The sequence below is a fragment of the Mytilus galloprovincialis genome, chromosome 2 (assembly GCF_965363235.1).
Source record: "Mytilus galloprovincialis chromosome 2, xbMytGall1.hap1.1, whole genome shotgun sequence".
Taxonomy (NCBI): domain Eukaryota; kingdom Metazoa; phylum Mollusca; class Bivalvia; order Mytilida; family Mytilidae; genus Mytilus; species Mytilus galloprovincialis.
Window position 1 is genome coordinate 13178661 of NC_134839.1, and position 20425 is coordinate 13199085.

General features: G+C 31.7%; 1 protein-coding gene across 1 annotated transcript in view; it reads left to right on the plus strand.

Annotated features, from left to right (window-relative positions):
* Window positions 1–20022, plus strand: part of LOC143062936 (uncharacterized) — a 33926-nt gene extending 13904 nt beyond the window's left edge. The window contains exons 13-49 of the mRNA XM_076234779.1: window positions 391–444; window positions 765–863; window positions 1276–1374; window positions 1673–1816; window positions 2111–2209; window positions 2719–2880; window positions 3168–3275; window positions 3746–3790; window positions 4212–4265; window positions 4535–4633; window positions 4939–5046; window positions 5380–5433; window positions 5578–5676; window positions 6088–6186; window positions 6753–6806; window positions 7485–7538; window positions 7758–7973; window positions 9847–9954; window positions 10286–10447; window positions 10810–10917; window positions 11438–11545; window positions 12158–12265; window positions 12531–12638; window positions 13044–13097; window positions 13352–13405; window positions 13830–13883; window positions 14270–14323; window positions 14711–14764; window positions 15071–15142; window positions 15731–15766; window positions 16220–16255; window positions 16546–16653; window positions 16908–17043; window positions 17471–17580; window positions 17898–17963; window positions 18377–18592; window positions 19235–20022. Coding sequence (XP_076090894.1) covers window positions 391–444; window positions 765–863; window positions 1276–1374; window positions 1673–1816; window positions 2111–2209; window positions 2719–2880; window positions 3168–3275; window positions 3746–3790; window positions 4212–4265; window positions 4535–4633; window positions 4939–5046; window positions 5380–5433; window positions 5578–5676; window positions 6088–6186; window positions 6753–6806; window positions 7485–7538; window positions 7758–7973; window positions 9847–9954; window positions 10286–10447; window positions 10810–10917; window positions 11438–11545; window positions 12158–12265; window positions 12531–12638; window positions 13044–13097; window positions 13352–13405; window positions 13830–13883; window positions 14270–14323; window positions 14711–14764; window positions 15071–15142; window positions 15731–15766; window positions 16220–16255; window positions 16546–16653; window positions 16908–17043; window positions 17471–17580; window positions 17898–17963; window positions 18377–18592; window positions 19235–19384 — 3549 coding nt within the window. The 3' untranslated portion in view covers window positions 19385–20022. The remainder of the gene's footprint in view (window positions 1–390; window positions 445–764; window positions 864–1275; window positions 1375–1672; window positions 1817–2110; window positions 2210–2718; window positions 2881–3167; window positions 3276–3745; window positions 3791–4211; window positions 4266–4534; window positions 4634–4938; window positions 5047–5379; window positions 5434–5577; window positions 5677–6087; window positions 6187–6752; window positions 6807–7484; window positions 7539–7757; window positions 7974–9846; window positions 9955–10285; window positions 10448–10809; window positions 10918–11437; window positions 11546–12157; window positions 12266–12530; window positions 12639–13043; window positions 13098–13351; window positions 13406–13829; window positions 13884–14269; window positions 14324–14710; window positions 14765–15070; window positions 15143–15730; window positions 15767–16219; window positions 16256–16545; window positions 16654–16907; window positions 17044–17470; window positions 17581–17897; window positions 17964–18376; window positions 18593–19234) is intronic.
* Window positions 20023–20425: the final 403 nt, after the last annotated feature.

Sequence of the window (20425 nt, forward strand, 5' to 3'; positions counted from 1 at the left end):
GGATATTTGAATATATTACTATAGTCATTTTAAGACTAAAATGTGATTTTAATTTTTGTGATATTGAGAAAATTTCCTGTTTCAATTTTTATGATTAAAACCCTGTAGCAGTTTTCGCAACAATTAAAACATCGCATTAATTTGTGAATTTTCAGTATTTGATAATTTGTAATCTGGAAAGAAGGAATATTCAGGGGTTAAATAAATTTTTAGAAAGTGAAGGTTTAGGACCGTTTGAATTTTCAAATGTTATGATTCAATTACAGTGATGATGACATACTTACTATTAAAATGAATATTGATTGAACTTATATGTGTACATTTGTATTGTTGTATCTTTTTTATTTCTTTTATTTTGTGTTTAATATTTGTATTTATTTTTATTTAAAGGGCTTCAATGGTCCACAAGGTCCTACTGGTGAACAAGGACGTCCTGGTGACAAGGTAATCTAATTAGAACTTAGGGTCAAAATGGGGTTTACAGAATAGGCAAAAAGTGTAGAATAAAAACCCTAAAAAGATAAATAATAGATGAAAATAGGCCAAAAAAGCTGAGCAAAAAATATCAATAGTAGAGAAAAATTACCTAAAAATAGACTTCTCAAAATATTAAGATGTTCAATTATCAATTTATAAAAACTACTTGACATAATATGACCAAAATATCACTTGCGATTTTAAAGACTGTATGCATGATAAATAAAAGAATAAATGCTTAGTTAGTTGAGAATAGTATGGTAACTTTTTTTCTTGTTCTGCTTTAGGGAAGTCTTGGATCCCCAGGAGCTCATGGACCTAATGGCCCCCAAGGACCACGTGGATTACAAGGTGAACGTGGAACTGATGGAGGTTCTGGATCACCAGTAAGTATTTTTTCATAAAAAGTCTTATTTTTTCATTTTTTTTTTTCATTCAAGTTAGATTGTATTTAGCCTTTTTATTAAATGATCTTCAAGTTGCTGCTTTTTCTTGTATTTAGCCTTTTTATTAAATGATCTTCAAGTTGCTGCTTTTTCCAGAAAATTTTGACATCACCAAGTTAATAACTTACATCACAATGCTTTATTACAAGTTTCCTACAAATGTCCCTTGGTCAAACAGTGCATTTCATTCATAAAATCAAAATTGGAATCTTATTTATTATTCAAGTAGATCAGAACATGGTCACAAAAGAGAGAAAACTAGAAAATAAAAAGGAATTAAAACACAAATAAATACATACTTATGATATTAATTCAGCATAAATGTTAATGATTATATTCTTTTCAATTTTAGGGATTACCAGGTGTTGATGGCCTTGCTGGTGCCCCAGGAGAGTCTGGACCAGTTGGACGATCTGGACCACCCGGTATGCCTGGCATGCCAGGGTCTAAGGTAAAAAAACAAACAAGGAATTTTAAGAAAACTTTGAAACCAGCGGGAAAACCTTATCGACTCTAAGTGATTTAATTTTACAGATGAATTTGACTCAAAGAAAAAAAGATATACTGTAGCATACAGAAAGTTTTCTCCATGGAATACATCTGAAAAAATGTCCTACAATTTTTAAATCTTAACATTTCAGATAAAAGGGGAGATAATTTACTACAACTTTTCAGATAAAAGGGAGTTAATTTCTTACAAGATTTCAGTTAAAAAGTGTTCACTTTAAATAGAAATTATTATAATTTAGGGTGATGCTGGTGCAGGAGGACCAAAAGGAACACAAGGACTTCAAGGTGCTAGGGGAGACCCTGGTATATCTGGACCTCCAGGTGCAGAGGGATTAGCGGGCACTGATGGTTTACTTGGAATGAATGGAGAAAAAGGTGCTTCTGTAAGTAAACTACTTAGGTTAGAATGAACTTACTTTTGCATTGCATAAATAAGAATCAGAATTAATACAAATTTGTTTTCTGTTGAGGTATTCTTTTTAAAAGAACTTCACTAAAAAATATGTGTAAATATATAGATTATGTGAAAAATTCTTTAAAAACCAGCAAATTCAAATGCAACATTATTAATTTGAAGTACATTTGATTGAAAACATGATATGCAAACAGCTTGATATTACTTTTAAAGAATTTGAAAAGAATATATATTTTGTATTCATTGTCTGTGTTTTGTTTAGGGAGACCCAGGACCAGCAGGAGCCCCAGGTTATCCTGGACCAAGAGGACCATCTGGCTTAAACGGAAGTCCAGGTTCACTAGGAGCCAAGGGTGCACCAGTAAGTAGAAAAAGTATAAGCAAGAAAAAGGAATGGTGCGGAAGTGTGGCTGCCTTGAAATGTTCAGTTATGTGTCAATAGTTGTACCAAGATGTGGTATGAGTGCCAATCAGACAACTCTCCATCCAAGGCACAATTATAAAAGCTAACCATAATTGGTCATTACCGTCAAGGTACGGCCTTCAACACAGAGCCTTGGCTCACACCGAACAGCAAGCTATAAAAGGCCCCAAAAATTAGTTATGTAAAACCATTCAAACGGGTCTTCAAGCCTTGATAGTTCTCAGCTACAGTACTAAGTGTTCCAAATTTAAAATTATAAAAAAAAGAGTTATCTTAAAAATTTATTAATGAAAAACTAATTTGTAATCCAATATGGCTACTATTTACTATTGGACTGATTGAGTCAATATTCAAATATAAATGTACTTAATTAGTAATTTAGTTCCTTGGAATATCTAGTTATCATCAAGAATGTGTTCAAAGATATTTTTTTCTTATCAAAATAGGGTCAACCAGGAGAGGCTGGATTCAAAGGAGAACGTGGACCAAAGGGTCTACATGGATCATCAGGAAACCGTGGACCACCTGGACCTCCTGGAAATGAAGGAAAGCGAGGACAAAGAGGAACATTAGGAGAGCCTGGACCATTAGGCCCACCTGGAGAAAGGGTTGGTATATGGGTTGATGACTATTGCTGTTTTATAACATAATTTTAAAGGAACTGTCATTTTAACAATGTAAAGCTCTGGAAGAATTCAATATAGCTTAAAAAATGAATGCATGAGAAACATTTCATGCAAACATGTCGGTTTCATGACTTTAATATTATTATATGTTTGTCCCTTGTAAAAATACTGCTGTTTATCAAGGTTTAGTGAAGATTTTAAAGAAAGTAAACAATTGAAAATTACTTTTAAATTTTATGTAACTGACGTGATAAAAATTTTGTGTATAGGGACAAACTGGACAGAGAGGATATCCTGGTTCTATTGGAGAACCTGGTACCACAGGAGAAGAGGGAGAGACTGGACCAAGAGGGAGACGAGGAGAACCTGGACCATTGGTAAGTAAAAATATTAGACAGAGAGACAATGACCAATATTAGAAGTAAGACAACTTCAAAACATGAGATATTGAAGAGACCAGGAAAATGTTGAGACAGGGAGACTAAAAAAAACACCCATGGTAGGTCATCTGGTGCAAAAAGCGTTAATTTTTCATCCTTTTTCACGACCTGTTAGACAAAGTGATGCTTCTAGATACATCTAGAGTAGATCCAAGTGAACAATAATCCACAAAAAGTGATAAGGTCATCGTGTAATGAACTGTGATATAAAGGCCATTGTGTAATGAACTGTGATATAAAGGTCATCATTTAATGAACTGTGATATAAAGGTCATCGTGTAATGAACTGTGATATACTCTGTTGTACTTTGCATAGGTCTTTGCATATGACAATTAATATCAACTTATATAAGAATAACTTTATTTTATTTTTCATCTTTTTGTAACATGTTTCTTTCCAACTTCAGGGAGAACCAGGTAGACAGGGAAGTCCAGGAGCTAGAGGAGCAAGAGTAAGTTCAAGATTTCATTTCAAACAATAAACTCGCAATAACAATTATTTTATTCCTTATTCCTAATTAATTTGAATGCAGAAAGTTATGTTGATATATAAAAGGATGTTTTCTGTTTTGAATTTTTTGATAATTTTGGCAGATGTTAAATATTAGGTTTTGTACCATTATTAATCCAGTTATTTTAATGAGATATTTTTCTTTATTAAACTTGCAAGAGTATATTATATACGGGATGAGATATTTTATAGTACAACTTGTTTGTTCAAATTCATGAAAATGTTTACATTTGAGTTGTTAGTAGGCATTAAGAACATTGAAAAAAAGAATGAAAATGATTTTTTATTTTGTAATAATATATTTTAATGACTATTTAGATTTATTAATTAAGGGTAATAATGATATTAATTTATTTGTATAGGGAGGTAGCGGAGGACCCGGATTAGATGGTATGGCTGGCAGACCTGGACCTGCAGTGAGTTCCATATTATTTACACATTTATACATTGAACTGGCAAATAAAAATAAAAATTGATACTGCTTACTATGATTTCTCAATTTAGAAAAAAAAATATGATTTTAAAAATCAAAAAGGCAATAAATAATTTAATGATATAATTGATAAAGTCTGTCTTCATATGTTTTTAATGAAACTGATGGTTTTAGTGTGGTAGTATGTTCATGCTGTAAATAAAAAATATATTCAAAGAATAGATATTTCACAAGTTTGTAAATCAATTTTAGGGAGTTACTGGTAATGATGGAAGACCAGGAGAGATGGGAGCCCCTGGCATCCCCGGACCTGCTGGAACACAAGGACCACAGGGAAACCCAGGCTCAAGGGTATGTACATTTCCAGAAAGAAATAAGATATCTTTGCCTTTTTTATGTTAACTCTGCTTTAATATTAATACTTTGAACTAAATACACATTTTTCAGTATTGTTAGTAATTTTTGTTTATCAATTTAAAAAAAAGTACTATTTAAGATATAATATACTATAATTCTCCAAATTTTTAAATCAGCTCATTTTATTTTTTGGTAAATATACCTGAATACCATACATTTTTGGACCAAAAGATGGATTAAATCTTAAAAGAATTTCATTTTTGTCAGACTCGGGTATAGATTTATATTTCATTATATAGGGACCTCCAGGACAAGATGGAAACCCAGGAGGCCAGGGTCCACGTGGACCAAATGGAGACAGTGGACCCGCTGGAGAAAGAGGAAACACCGGACCACCAGGAGCAACTGTATGTTACATATTCTCAAATCTTCTTTCTAAGATTTATTATAATTGAATTTTAATTTTCAAAACGATTATTATTGAAGCACCTTTTTTTGTTAAGAAAATATTATTACCTTAAATGAAATGATCCTAAAGAAAATAACAAGTGATAAACATTAGAATGTTATGTTTAAATTACTAACATTAACCTTCACCCTGTGCAGCCGAAATAGACTATATTTTTTGTAATTCAAGAATTTTCTTTGTTTTGATTTGGTTTTGTTAGATGAAATAATTAATTGCAAATACATTAAGATGACAGTTTTATTTCATTTGCTGTGACTTGGATTTTTTTCAGGGAGAAGCAGGAGGCAGGGGACCCGACGGAAATCCAGGTGCTGCAGGATTTGTTGTGAGTCCTTTATTTATTAGAGTCAATTTATAATACTTGAGTTCTGAGATACTGTAAATTATATATTTGCTTGAAAAAAAAATTTTCTTTTTCTTTCTTTAATATTTTGATTGAGGTAAAATCAGATACTTTCTTATATTATAGGGAGCTCCAGGTATCCCAGGAGGCAGAGGCGAGCCCGGTAAACCAGGAGAGCCTGGACCCCCTGGAGAAGCAGGCAACACTGGACGCACAGGAGCTAATGTAAGTATACATTGTTTATGTTTCTTCTCTATGGTCGGGTTGTTTTCTCTTTGACACATTCCCCATTTCCATTCTTAATTATATATAATGAAAATGTTTTTGTTATTCACCCTGATTTTAAAAGGATTTTTTTAAGTTATATATCATTAGCAAACTGAAATGTTCAGAAAAGAAAAATTTAAAATAACATTGCTGACCATACACTTTTGAATTTTGAAACGAAATTCATGAAGAGTTTTCGTTGGACTTGGTTTGTAAAAATGAGGAATTATGATGAATTTATTAAGTTGAAATTTTTTTTATGAACTTGCTTTATTGTACCAATATATATGCTCTCAATGGTCAAAAAGATTTTGCAGAAAGGTTTTGTTAAATTTTTTTCAAGGGAATAATTTTTATTTTGTAATTTAGGGAGAGCGAGGAGTTCCTGGTGTGACTGGTGAGCCTGGTACCCCAGGAGAACCAGGAGCAGCTGGACCAACTGGTGGAGCTGGCAGGGATGGAGAACGAGTAAGTTGTGATTTATAACTATGAGTTGTTATATTCTGAGTTTTTGTTTGTATGATGATGATAGACTTTCGTTCATGATTTGAGCAGGTATTTCTTAAATAAAAACTTTTCGAGGGATATCATATAGGAGGAAAAAAAATGAAGTATGTATAATTCAAGAATAACATAGGTCAAATAAATTGAGACTCCTTAAGTTTGGTTTACAGTTTCTTTATTTCAATTTGTACATTGTATGAATTTGTTTGAGGGAAATCATTGCTAACACTGCATGCAATCATCCTCTATCTTTTCTTATCAGATCGAATTGTCATATATAGAGTAAAAGTGGAAAGGCTGTGAATTATTTTGCCAAATTTAAATAAATTTTGCATTAAAGGGGGCATTATCTCTAAGAGTGTTCGTCTGAAACACTTCAGTATAAAAATATTTTAGTCATTGTTACTGATATACATTCTATGACAGATAAAAATTCATTATAAGTAAGCTCATGGTTTTAGTTGCCATGTCACAGCCCCATGTGTATTTGCTGACTACCTTAAATACAGTATTTTGTTATCTCTTTTTAGGGACAACCAGGTGATCGAGGAGAGAAGGGAGATGAGGGACCTGAAGGACCAGTGGTAAGTTGTTGTCATGGGAACCATAATGGATTTTCTTGTAAACAGATTGATCAAAACATATTTCTGTGATAATGTTTTTCAAATGAATTATTTAAGACATATAAAAGTATCTTTCTGGTCCTCAGACAATATGTGGCTAATGTCAGCAAAAAACTGCCGTCGACATGTATATATCATCAAACCAAAACATTAATAAGGTTTAAGAAAATGCATTGCTAAAATTTAACTGTTTTCAAACTAGTTAAAAAGCGATAAATCTAAAACATTTTGTAAAAATTGGAGTTTATACCTCTGTTATTTGTTGGAACTTTAGACGTCCTGTAAGCTTGATCGTTTGCCAAATGTAATCACAAGTGAAAATGCTTTGATGATCGTTAAACAAGTTTTTCAATTGATGTTGTAGTCTGAAAAAACTATAAGCAACTTTATAAAACAAAGAAGGGAAATTTTGCAATAGAAAATTTTCTCCATATTTCAGTTACAAATTAGAAAAAAAAGACACATATTTTTCCAGTTTTTCAGTAGATTGTGTTCTCATGGAGACCAAATGACATAGAAATTAACAGCTATAGATCCCTGTACGGCCTTTACCAGTGAGCAAAGCCCATACTGCAAGTATTTTATCAAATGTATTTGCTATTTTAAATATTTTTAATGTTATGATGTTTGCTTCAATAGGGTCCCCAAGGAATGAGAGGACCAAGAGGAGAACGTGGACCTAAAGGAGAAAGCGTAAGTATACTTAAAAAGTACAATTAATTTGATAAATTTGATCTTAAAATTGTTAAAATTAATTTAGAACCTGTCTTGTTCAGACTCTTTAAATTTTCTTCAGATAGAAAAATATTTTCATCTTAATAAAATAACATAAAAATATTTTGAAGTTTTGACAATGTTAATGTAACTTTATTGATTACGGGTATATGATTTTTGTCTTATGTAACTTTAAAGGGAGAATCTGGAACCCCAGGAGCAGATGGAAATGAGGGAAAAGTAGGATCTCGAGGACCACCTGGTTCCCAAGGTCCCATTGGTATAATGGGAGAGCCTGCTCCAAAAGGACAACCTGGTGATGCTGGTGCACCCGGAGAGAATGGTGCACGTGGTGCCCCAGGAGAGAGAGGACAACAAGGAGTAGTGGGAGAAGTAGGCTTGGCAGGACCAGGGGTAAGAATTCCCCAGATAGCAAACATGTGTTGGGCCAATATTGGCATTCTGTTGGCAACATTGTTGGGCCAATGTTGGAAAACTATGTTGGGCCAACGTCATTTTGCTCATCGGCCCTCAGTTGGCCCAACATGTTGGGTCTTTGTTGGCCCAACATCAGTATGCCAACAAGGTTAACTATGTGCCAACAATCTGCCAACAATGTCAACTATTTCCCAACAGTCTACCAACGTCGTCTAGTTTTAAAATTATGTTGGATTAATGTTGGTCGAACAGCAGTATGCCAACGATGGCTTCAATCTGTCAAACATGTTATTCATGCATTTCATGTTATGTATTAAGAAATATTTCTCCCTAGTATATAATGTCTATTATATTGGCAGGACAATCTCGGCTGTCATGTGGAGAGTGTGATATTACACTCGTGTCAAATGAGCAGCTGAGTTCAGATGATCAGTTTAGCAACTTGCAGAAACTATATTTAAATTTTATTTGTTTTTTTGGGCTGGTTTTAAATATTTTTTGTTTGTGCATAAAATTATTCAATCATTAAGATAAATACATTTAAATGACTACACAGATTTGAAAATATTAGATAAAGAGAATGAAGAGCACATTTTTTGGTTTGCACTTTGAAATAATATCTAAAAAAAAATATAAAAATCTGTGGTATAATACGGGGAGATAAGAACTTAATACGTTGGCATATTGTTGGCACAATGTTGGCTCATATTTCAATATTGTCATGAAATATCAATGATATGTTGGTTTTTTTTTATAAATATACTGTTTTAAAAACTTTTGAATTATTCAAAATACTAAGAATTTTCTAGCTCTTGGCACAGACGGTTTAAAATAGTCCTATTTGGGAAGACTTTATTATTTGATATTTTACTAAGTCCTCAATGCCCTTCAAACACAATATATAGTCTCTATGATAACATAGAATCATTCAAATAAAGTTCGAATAAAATTGGTTCAGTCGTTTCAGTCAGAAGATCTTACACTGAACCAATGGATAACGTAAGTCAAATATTGTTGGGCAAGCTACTTTAAAAATAACAGTTGGTAAGAAAATGTTGGGCCAACATTGGGCCAATAACACCAAAATGACAGTTGGTGGAAAGTCGTTGGGCCAACAAGGGGCCAATAGTGTCAAAATAACTGTTGGCTGAGTTTTGTTGGGCCAACAAGGGGCCAATAGTGTCAAAATAACTGTTGGCTGAGTTTTGTTGGGCCAACGTCGGTTTCTTGTTGTGCTGCCAACGCCAACTATTTACCAACTGTGCCAACCAATCACCAATGTTGGCCCAACAAAGTATTGCTATCTGGGTCACTTGTATGACTTGTAAGGACTACACAGTTGATGTCAAAATAAATCATAGTTGTCTCTTGTTTCAGCCATTTTTTTTGTATAAAAATGTTTTACAAAAAAAAAATCTTTTTCATCCAATTAAAGTTGGTACTACATTATTATATTTTATTGAATTTGTACAAAAATAGGTATGGTACTTACTTCTTTTGGCGTATTTAAGAAGTTGATTTTGTTCTTGGTGTATGTATTAATTTTCACAATTTTTATATTTGGTTAAATCTGTATTTTTTATTACCTTTAATACACCTTATCGCTAATCCCGGCTGACCCGGCCGCTTGAACTTTTGACGTCAACAACAATCACTTTTCCATTGTGGCGTCAGATATTTTGTCAACATTTTACAGGAACCTGTGTGATATCCAGCAATGGCGGACAAATAGCGATAAGGTGTATAACAATGGTATATCATCAGAAGAAGAAAACAAGATTGCAAGGGTAATTTTACTGACCAGAAAATCACCAAACTCAGTATGATTTAAAATAATATTACATTTTAGGGTATACCTGGATTACCAGGGGCTAAAGGAGGAAGAGGGTTCGCTGGACCTAAAGGAGAACAAGGAGCAGCTGGAACTGCAGGACTAGGTGGACCACCAGGACCAAGTGTAATTAAGTCATAATTAGAAGAAACTCATGTTGATAAGACTGTTTGAACATTGAAGCATAAATATTGATGAAAATACATCTGTTACTTTTTTGTTGACTCATGTTTAAATGCATAGGGCTTTTTTTTTGTTATCTTATCACTGCAATAAAAAAAAAATCTTAACATCAATTTTAAATTTTGATTAAAGAAAGGTTTTGTGGTATTTAAATTGATTTCAGATTATATTATTTTCACCCTTACCGATGTAAACTGCAGATTTTGTAGTGCTTTTTTTTGGCTATGATATTTCTTATTTATGAATTATTTATAAGATGCATCTTTAACTACAGGGACGTAACGGTCTCAATGGAAGGAAAGGAGTTCGTGGTGACAGAGGAGTACAAGGTCTTCCTGGACAACCTGGAGCAACAGGAGGTCTTGGACCACAAGGACAGTCTGGCCCATCTGGTGAAGATGGACCTCCTGGTCCATCCGGAGCTGATGGCATAAAAGTAAGAAATTTTTAAGATTTCACTTTTGAAACTACATTTGTTTTAAAAACATGAAAATTACTTCCGTTTTTGTTTCTAAATCACTTAATTCTTTAACTAAAAAAATGTATGATACTATAATGAAATAATGAATTCCAAATCTATGAATTGTTTTCACAATTTTTGTAATGAAAGATACAAATTTGCAGAAAATACATTCGATATATTATATTGATAAATTGCAAAAATCAATGTAAGAATTTAGATTATGTATGTTTTTAAACGCAAAAACACATTAAATATAACCATGCTAATGATTTGTCTTTTTAATTACATTTGTGACATATTAAACAAAATATAGTGTAATAATATTCTTCCTTCAGGGATCACGAGGAGAGGTTGGTCACATGGGCCGTCCAGGAGAATCTGGATCACCTGGTTTTGCAGGAGAACCTGGATTAAAGGGAGCTAGGGGAGAAGACGGTGAACAAGTAAGTCATATTCTATTTACAGGTCAACTGACCCTTCATTTTGAAAACTAGGATTTTGCTGGAGATATTTAAAATTTATTAAAGTTTTGATATGAACTCTTTGCTTGATATTATTCAACACTACTGATTTTGATAAAATGTACTAAATTCTTTGTAGCCTATTTAAAAAATGTTTAACTAGTTATATGTTAAAATTAAAGCACAATAATATTCTTAAGAAATTATAATTATAATACAGAGCCTTCTATAAACACTGCTATTATCACTCAACTAAATTTATTCTAAATAATGAAATAGTTTTAATGGTATGTAGTCATGACATATACATTGATTACATAGATTTTGCTTTATCATATGAATCTTTGCAAACTCATCTCTTAAGAGATGATTTAAAAATGAAATCTGTGTGTTCAGACATTTCTGAGGGTTCTAAATTATATCACTTTGTTTGGTAACAATATTTGGCCTTTAGATCAGAATGTCAGATAAATAATTTTTTACATTTATATTGTATTTTTAGGGACAAACTGGACCTGTAGGAGCAGCTGGACCACCAGGTGAAAGTGGACTTCCCGGAGATGGTGGACAACCGGGAGAAAGAGGACCTGCGGGTCCACCAGGACCAGCTGTGAGTCATCCTATAAATAAACGTTTTCTCACTTTTAGTGATACATTCTGAATAATTTAAGATACTTGTAGTCATAAAAGAATACAATACATTTACTTGAGGGTATGACTAATGACGGTAACATATTTGTTGAAGTAGCATTAAAGATAAACATTTTACTCAATTTAACACTAACATAGCTGCAATGAAATTTGAGGATGACGATAAAAAATTAAGGCCCAGTTGATGCTAACTGTAGCCAAAATAGGATGTTTGAAGTTTGACATGTACAATAAAGGGCATTCCTACCCTCTTACTTGTGAGTGGAGGAGTTTGAACATGTGGGTATTGACCTTTTTGATGTTACTGTAATCAAAGGCAAGGGTGACATGTTCCAGGATTCTGATGATTTGACTCTTAGCAAATTTGGAGACTATATGCTTGTCTATTTCCTTTTTTTTATGAAAGTTATTACCTCCCCTGTAACTGTATGGAAGTTTTCTAATACGGGGGAAAATTGGGATTTATGATGATTAATTGTATACATAAGTGTTCAAACTTTCAAATAGGTATGTATATGCTTCCATGTCAAGAAATATGTTGTACTATCCTAAATTTGATATGTCATTATAGGGAATGCAAGGAGAAGCCGGAAGACCTGGACAAGATGGTTCCCCTGGTAAAGCAGGACCACAAGGTGTTACTGGTAGCCCTGGACCAATAGGAGATGTTGGACATCCAGTAAGTAGACTGGTTTCTAGATAGACTATGGAAGAAAGTCAAAAGAATTAATTTATTTACATTAATATAAAAAAAACTTTTAGTTTATATTCCATATTCTAGCCTCGCTGTTATTTCTAGGCAGAAAAAAGTGTATACATGTAGCTCTGTTTTAGATGATTAGCTATTTGTACAGTTCAAATAATATTCAAATTATATATTATCATATTTAGGTATGCTATTTTCATTTCTGAATAAATTTGACACCGATATTTTTTCTTTCAAGGGACCCCCTGGACCAGATGGTGCACCAGGACTCCAAGGACAATCAGGTGAGAAGGGAGTTGATGGAGATATAGGACCACCAGGAGCTGTTGGACTAATGGGATTCAATGTAAGTATTCTTATTTTATATATATTAAAAAAATATTCAGAGGACTAGAATTTTAATCATTCATAAAAAAAGATTAAAAACAAAAGATAAATGTATTTTCGTCGAACTAGATTTTTTCGTTTTTGTCAAATTCTGCATGAAAGCATAACAGAATTTTTGTTATGTTTTTTTGAACTCATCTTTCACCCCTACCCACAAAAATTAATGGCCCATAAATAATTTTGAATCCATATTAATTCATATTATTCATTGTTTAAGCACTGATTCATACTAAATCACTAAGTCACGTTGTACCTGGAATCTGTGAAAGGGCTATAGTAAATAAGATAAGATTGAAACTGTTATTAGAATTTATTTTATGATTTATATATAGTTTATTTCAGACTTTTATAATTTTATTTGCAGGGACCACCAGGAGGCCCAGGACCCGCTGGACCTGCAGGACAACGTGGAGAAAGAGTATGTTATCATATTATGTTATCATATTTTTAATCAAAAGAGGGGAAAAGTTTATTGCTTGATATCAACTCAAGAGATTTAATTTTAGTATATTATAAAAGAACCTATCAGCCTGTTTAGGTTTGGTTTTAATTTTCATGTTTCTGCGGTTTTCCAGTAAAAGTTTGCCTTAATATTTTTGTCAGCATCAGTTTTATATATTTTTATAATTGAACATATTTGACATATCTGTAATATTTTTTACTGTTTTTTAGGGTGAACCTGGACCTAATGGAGCACCAGGTCAATCTGGCACCAGAGGTCCTCCAGTAAGTATTTAAAATTTTAAAATTTGTATTGTTTGAAAATCAATTAAAATTTATTCTGATACATCTGTAAAGTAATACCGTAAACCAACTTTTTTTTTCGCTAATTTTGAAAGTACACCAAAAAGGTTAACAAAAAAGAACCTAAAAAAAAATCAACAAGGTCCACAAGAAAATTAGTTAATTTATTAAATATTGTTTTCATTTTAGAGCCCACAAGGTCCACAAGAAAATAACACTGTTTTGAAATGTAGGGCCAAACAAGGTCCACAAAGAAATGAGTTTATTATTTGAACATTGTTTTAAGTTTAGGGCCCACAAGGTCCACAAGAAAATGAGTTTATTATTTAAACATTGATTTGAAATGTAGGGCCTCCAAGGTCCACAAAGAAATGAGTTTATTATTTGAACAATGTTTTAATTTTAGGGCCCACAAGGTCCACAAGGAGTCACAGGAGAAAGAGGTGGTAATGGAGAAAATGTAAGTTCTTATCTAATTCTAGATGTTGATTTTTTTTTCTATTAAAATATATTTCTATACCTTCTTGTGTAAATGTAGAGTAAGCAATGTTTATGAAGAGAAATACAGCTTATACAATATAAATTAACATTTTCAGAAACAAGCAAAAAGTGTTGATGTTAATCAGTCTCCTACTTGTATAAGATTCATATACAATACTAGTACATAATCAGTACAAACTAGTTAGACTTTATGTTCAAGGAATTTAAACAGTTATATTTTGACTAGATTATATTAATTTTTTGAGTTAATTTTATTTGTAAATAGATAAGAGAGCAAATTTTGGTATGATTAGACATATGTTTTTATATGATTGTTTTTGTTTATTGTGACATTTTGTAATGTAGGGAGACAAGGGAGACCCTGGACTTCAAGGCATGAATGGATTACCAGGACCAGAGGTTAGTTTTTCTATTTCCCGTCAGATAAAAAGAAAAATGGTATCACTCAACTTGTTTTATTGCTACAAGTAAAAAATTATATTGCATTAACATTTCTTTATTGCCAGTCGACCAACCAAAATTCACGATTAATTATTGTCATTTCACTAAAAATGCCAATTAACAGTTACTGGTCTTACACTGAAGGTACCCTGTTTTGACCAGTAGTCTTGTCAAAATCTTTAAATGTAAAACAACTTGATCTTACTTATTCGCCGTTTCCGCTAATGTTATTGAAACAACAGAATTGAAAAAATACATCGCTAAGACAATATTTAAAAAAAAACACTAAATATGGATTGCTTTACATATAAAGAAAACTAATTAGTGATGTTACTGTTTTAATAGGGACCACCAGGTGAACCAGGTTCTATGGGAGCACAAGGACCCCCAGGCCAAAGAGTAAGTAGCTCAGCCATTTTATTTTTATTTACTGTAAATGTCTTACTTTGCTCTTTGATGCAGATGGAAAATTGCCTTAAAATTACTACTCAGTCAATGGATCCAAAATTAGGGACTGAAAATGTTTTTCCTTGAAAATAACTAAATGTTTTATAATCTGTTTTTTTTTTCTCTTTTTTTTTCTATAAATTTATATGCTAAGTGTGTTGTGAATTTGAAATGGAAATTCTGATAATTATTGTTACACATTCTTGTAATTTATCGAGTTAAGTATTAATTAATTTTATATCTTCGTTATTTTTTCAGGGTCCTGATGGAAGACGTGGAGACCCCGGAACTGATGGAAGCCCAGGACCTTCTGGACCACCAGGACCAACAGTATGTCAATTATTTTAATCCTCAAATTTATGTATTTTGATAAAAATCTACATACACCAAAATCTTCTCATAGCATTCACTTCATTATGATTATTTTTATAAGTGACCTCAGAGGAACTAAGAAGGCTTTTCACAAATGTAATTACACTTATCTTCGAAGAGCGCAGATAGTCCAGGAAAGTCACTTTAAACTTAAGCTTTGTAAGATGGAAGAAGAAATGGAACTCTATATTTTAAAACTGAAAATGTCCAAACAATCTTCCTTTAGTTACAACAAGGTTTCCTTTAAATAGCCTTTGTCTTTGAAATAAGTTGTAAGCATATAAATCAAACTAAGTATATACACATATAACAATAGATGGTTGGACTAAAGGTAAAAAAAAATTAGCTCTAAGATTTGAAACATAATAAATTGGGAAAACGGTCTTTTTATTTTTAGAATCATGTGATTGTGTTTCCATTTCATACAAAGTATCCTCTCATTTTTTCAAGGAGGCTTGTTTAACACACAAATGTTTATTTTTAGAATGTTATTTTGTATGTTGCATTATATATTTAGAAATTAACAACTTTTTTTTTTAAATTTAGGGTAGACGAGGACCATCAGGTGAAGATGGACGCAGGGTATGACATTATACTTTTTCTCCTAATATTTTGAAAAAGAATGACTCAATTTAGATTAAATATATGTAAATTCCAATTCAATATTTCAAACAGTTAGAATGTTACTTTGTTTAGTTTGCATTAAACACAAATTTAAAACACATTTCTGGAGTTTTTTTCCACACCTTACAAAAAATAATTTTTTCAGAAAAAATTTCAAAAGAAAAAAGCAACATTCTTTAATCAACTCTTCTCTCATCCAGACGCAGATTGTTTAAACGATACAAAAAAATTTAACACCAATTGAAATTGTGGACCTATCATTTTTTTTTTTTTAACTTTGTGAAGATTGTTTACTTCTTTTTAACCATTAACTTTTGTATTTTGCATAAACATGTATTAAGTTGTTCATTTATATAGATTCATTCTTTGTTGTAAAAACAGTTGTTTAACTCTTTTATTATATTTTTTTAGGGATCAATGGGAGAAGCCGGTAATCCAGGACCACCTGTAAGTATAATTCATCTCACCTTCACTTTGACATTCAAACGTATATCATTTCCCTAATTTCAGAAAATTTTCAATATGTATAAATATGATTTTTTTTCAGAAAAAAGTCTCTGCCCAAAATGATGTTGCAATGTTCTCACATTTGAAATTGAAAACAATGTGTCCTTTTGTTTTTACTACATGTACTACCGCAGTATTTATAAACAAAGTTTAAAAATCTTTTAAAAAAGATAAGTTGTGTAACTAATCGTGATATTGTTAAGCATATGGTACGTTTTTTTTAATTTTAGGGTCAACCAGGACGAAACATTTATGGTGGTGCAATGACCCAGTGGTTCAGAAACCCAGCACAAGGAAACAAAGGATGGCAAGGAGATGATCCAATTCCAGCAGAAGAGGTATATAAATATAAAAAAAAGATATGTGACACATTTATTTAGAGGTGTGGCCTATTTGTATGATTGTTTTAACTCCATATGTAACTGGCATTCATAAAATATCTTCATTTCTTTTGCTGTTAATTATCAAATTTGAACACATCACCATATTAAATTAATTAATGTTTATATAATGAAATGATGTATTGGCCAAACAATTTTAACAAAACAATTTAGGCTTAAAAAATAATTTTTGAAAAACATTTTATTTGAAGATTGATGCTGATGTTTTCAAAGCATTGGAAGAAGTAACTCTCCAAATTGAGAAGATCAGGAATCCAACTGGTGCACAAGATTCTCCAGCACGCACCTGTGAAGATCTCAAACACCATAATCCAGATATTGAAGATGGTAAGTGGTATCAGATTCTAATGCATTTTGGGTAATTTTTTCCAAAAGTGTACACCAAAACTTTTTGATTGGTTTAAAACATCCTAAACAATGGAAATCCATCCAATGACTTTTATGTTATTTTCATTTTGGTGTATGAACAATGACGATTACACATAGTTATTCTGAATCTGAAACAGCGAATTCAGTATCCTATTTATATTAATAGATATCTGACAGCTGATTTATTATCCTTTAGTTCAGTTCTATAAATGGTGTGTAAATAACACAGACTTCTTTTCTAAATTACCTTAGTATGTGCAAGGTCATTTTTTATCACTACATTGTGCAGATTTCTTACCATATCACATGAGTTTTTGTGTGAAATGAAATGAAATAATAGGCTATATCCGAATCCTTTTTTAATGTGACCACTTTGTTTTTACAGGTGAATACTGGATTAACCCTAACCTTGGACCAATATATGATGTTATTAAAGTAAGATGTGACTTCAAGAGGAAGAGAACATTTACATGTGTACAACCAGAAGTTAAAGTGGTAAGTATTCACTTAAAAAATATTAATTTGTGTACATTTTAAAAAGCTGTTTATAAAGTTGTTTTTTTTAACAACTTCTCATAATTTTATAAAATTGCATGTACTTATACATCAAATGTAACAAAAAATTTAGAAAAGTGAACTGTTTTATCAAGGAATTATATCTCTTATGCTAATTTGACACATTTATTCTTAAATTTACAAGTGTGGACACAGATCAGTGTGGATAGTACTTGTTTGATTAGTGTTGGTATGTTTGACCTTGTTCTTAATATGTTTGACCTTGTTCTTAAATTCATCATTTGACTTTTTTTCAGATTGAGAATGTTAAAGTAGAATCAAAAACATCCCATACCTGGCTTTCTGATGTACTAGGATCTAAGGTAAATGAACACTATTTCTGCATTGGGAGTAAGGAGGGTCTGGATGAGATTTATAGAAGTGCAAAAATAAAGGCTATTAAATAAAAAAAGAGAGAAAGAAAACAATCACAAACACAGAAATATGAGACACCACATCCAGATCCTTGTTACTTAACAACAGATCATAAGCCCTAGCTAGAAAGTGATGGTCTTACCTATATGCAACTTTATATTTGCAAAACTAGTTTATCACATTATTTAGTAATGCCCATTTGAGTCTTAAGAATGATTATTTAATCCCATCCATAAATGTTTAGCCCATTTAAACCCATTTCGCAATTCTCAAATTAACTTGATGTAGTTAAATAAGAAAAACTCAAAGTTTAACATAGTCGCAACTTTGATACTTAATTAATTCATGATTTTCTTTACAGTTTAACTATGATCCAAGTGCCTTCATCAAACCACAGATAAAATTCCTTCAGTATCTCCATCAAAAGGTTAACCAGAAAATTACATATGAATGTAAAAACTCTATTGCCATTGGAAGTGGTGAGAAATCTATCCAACTTTCTGGATTTGATGATACTACAATGTCTGTCAATGGCAAGAGGAGCATCAGATACAAGGTGGCAGAAGATTCTTGCAAGGTAAAAATATTTGATTTTTGTTATCAGATATTTTAAATTAAAATATCAATAAATAAAGGCAACAATAGTTTACCGCTTTTCAAAAGTCATAAATTGATTGAGAGAATACAAACTAAAACTGAGGGAAAGTCATCAACTATAAGCGAAAATCAACAGAACAACCAGAAACACTGAAGTGTGATGTTATAGAATAGAAAAGATAACCATGACGCAAAATTAGTACATGCACAGCGCCAAAAAAAAAGCAGATACAGGCATTTTATTGCTGTTCTTCATCTGTTTTATACTCAATTGAGACAGCAACCCAACAAAACATTAGAAGCAGACATCAAGGAAAAAACAATATTGGATCATACATGTTTTTCCAAAATGCCAAAATTTCTTCAGTTACAAACAACAAAAGAGTACAGTATGTCTTAAAAAAATCTTGCTTATCAGTTTAAAAAAAAACACTTTGAAAATTCAAATAAAGGATATAGCATTTCATAAAAAAAAAGTTTTATCTGTGTGATTAAAGCTAACAGTTTAACCTTCTACATTAAAAACTTAAAAATTAATTAATTGGAGTTGATAGAATGTAAAACTTATCAAAGTTTACAGTGTATAAAGATGTTATTGATTGTGTTCTATTTTTACCCACAGGTTAAGAATGGTCAATGGGGAAGAACAGTTCTAGAGATTAATACAAAGAGAACAAAATCCCTACCAGTTATGGATATAGGCGTATATGATGTAGGGGCACCTGACCAAGACTTTAAAATTAAACTTGGAGAAGTTTGCTTCTTTAACTAAAATCATTTTACATTTAAGCTTCATATTTTCATAAGCATTTTTTTTATATAATAGAATTTATCACATTGTGCAATTTTATGGTGCTGTAAAACTATAAATATTTTAGAGACTATTTAAACACATTTAGGACGGAATAGTGTGGATATTTTTATCAATTAACAATGATTTTTATATGTGCAATATATTTTGTATAATGAATTGTTTTTTGGTATTCGTCCTAAGGAAGGGACCATTCCTTTTATAATTTACACATCAGGGAGAATGTAATGTTTGTATGAAGATAGATTTTTCTATCCTATGAGAGTTGCCATGTATATATTTGTTAGTTTTATAATTTTAGCTGTGAAATTTATTGCCGTTAGTAATCGTAAGATCTGTGGTCTGCCATGATACCACTTTACTACTAACGACAACAAATTTCTGGTATAATACACCTTATCTGTGATATCATTTGCCAGACACTGCCATGATTTCAAGACTGTTAACATTTTTTTGTTTTATTTGTATAACATTGAATTTTCTATGCAATATGATTTGATATCTGCTTATTCTCAGCAATAGCATTTTATATACAGATCTTGTTCAGAAGGTTTATTGTAATATCAGCTTTCAGAGAAATAAAATAAAACTAAAAGTTAGCACCTTTTTGATTTTCCTTCAGCTTAAAACAACCCTTAATAAAGGTGGTTGTTACTCTTCTGACTTAGGTCAGTGTAGGGTTGAGTGCTCACATTTAAGTCAGTCCCACCATATTCTTTTTGTCCCTGTATTGAGTCAGGAGCTTATAGTCAAGTATTTGTTGTTTGTTGCTGCCCATCATAATTGTCTCTTTTATAGACTACATCAGGCTGATTGTTTTCTCTGTTGAATTGTTTTACATTTTTGTCATCCAAGACCTTTAAAAAAGATAACAAAGGGTTTTCAAACTCATAAGTTGAAGACTGTTAACAAAATGAAAAACAACCAAAAGACAAACAACAGTAAACAGAATACAACATTTAAACTGTACGATATGGGTATTGGTCATTGTTGAAGGCCATA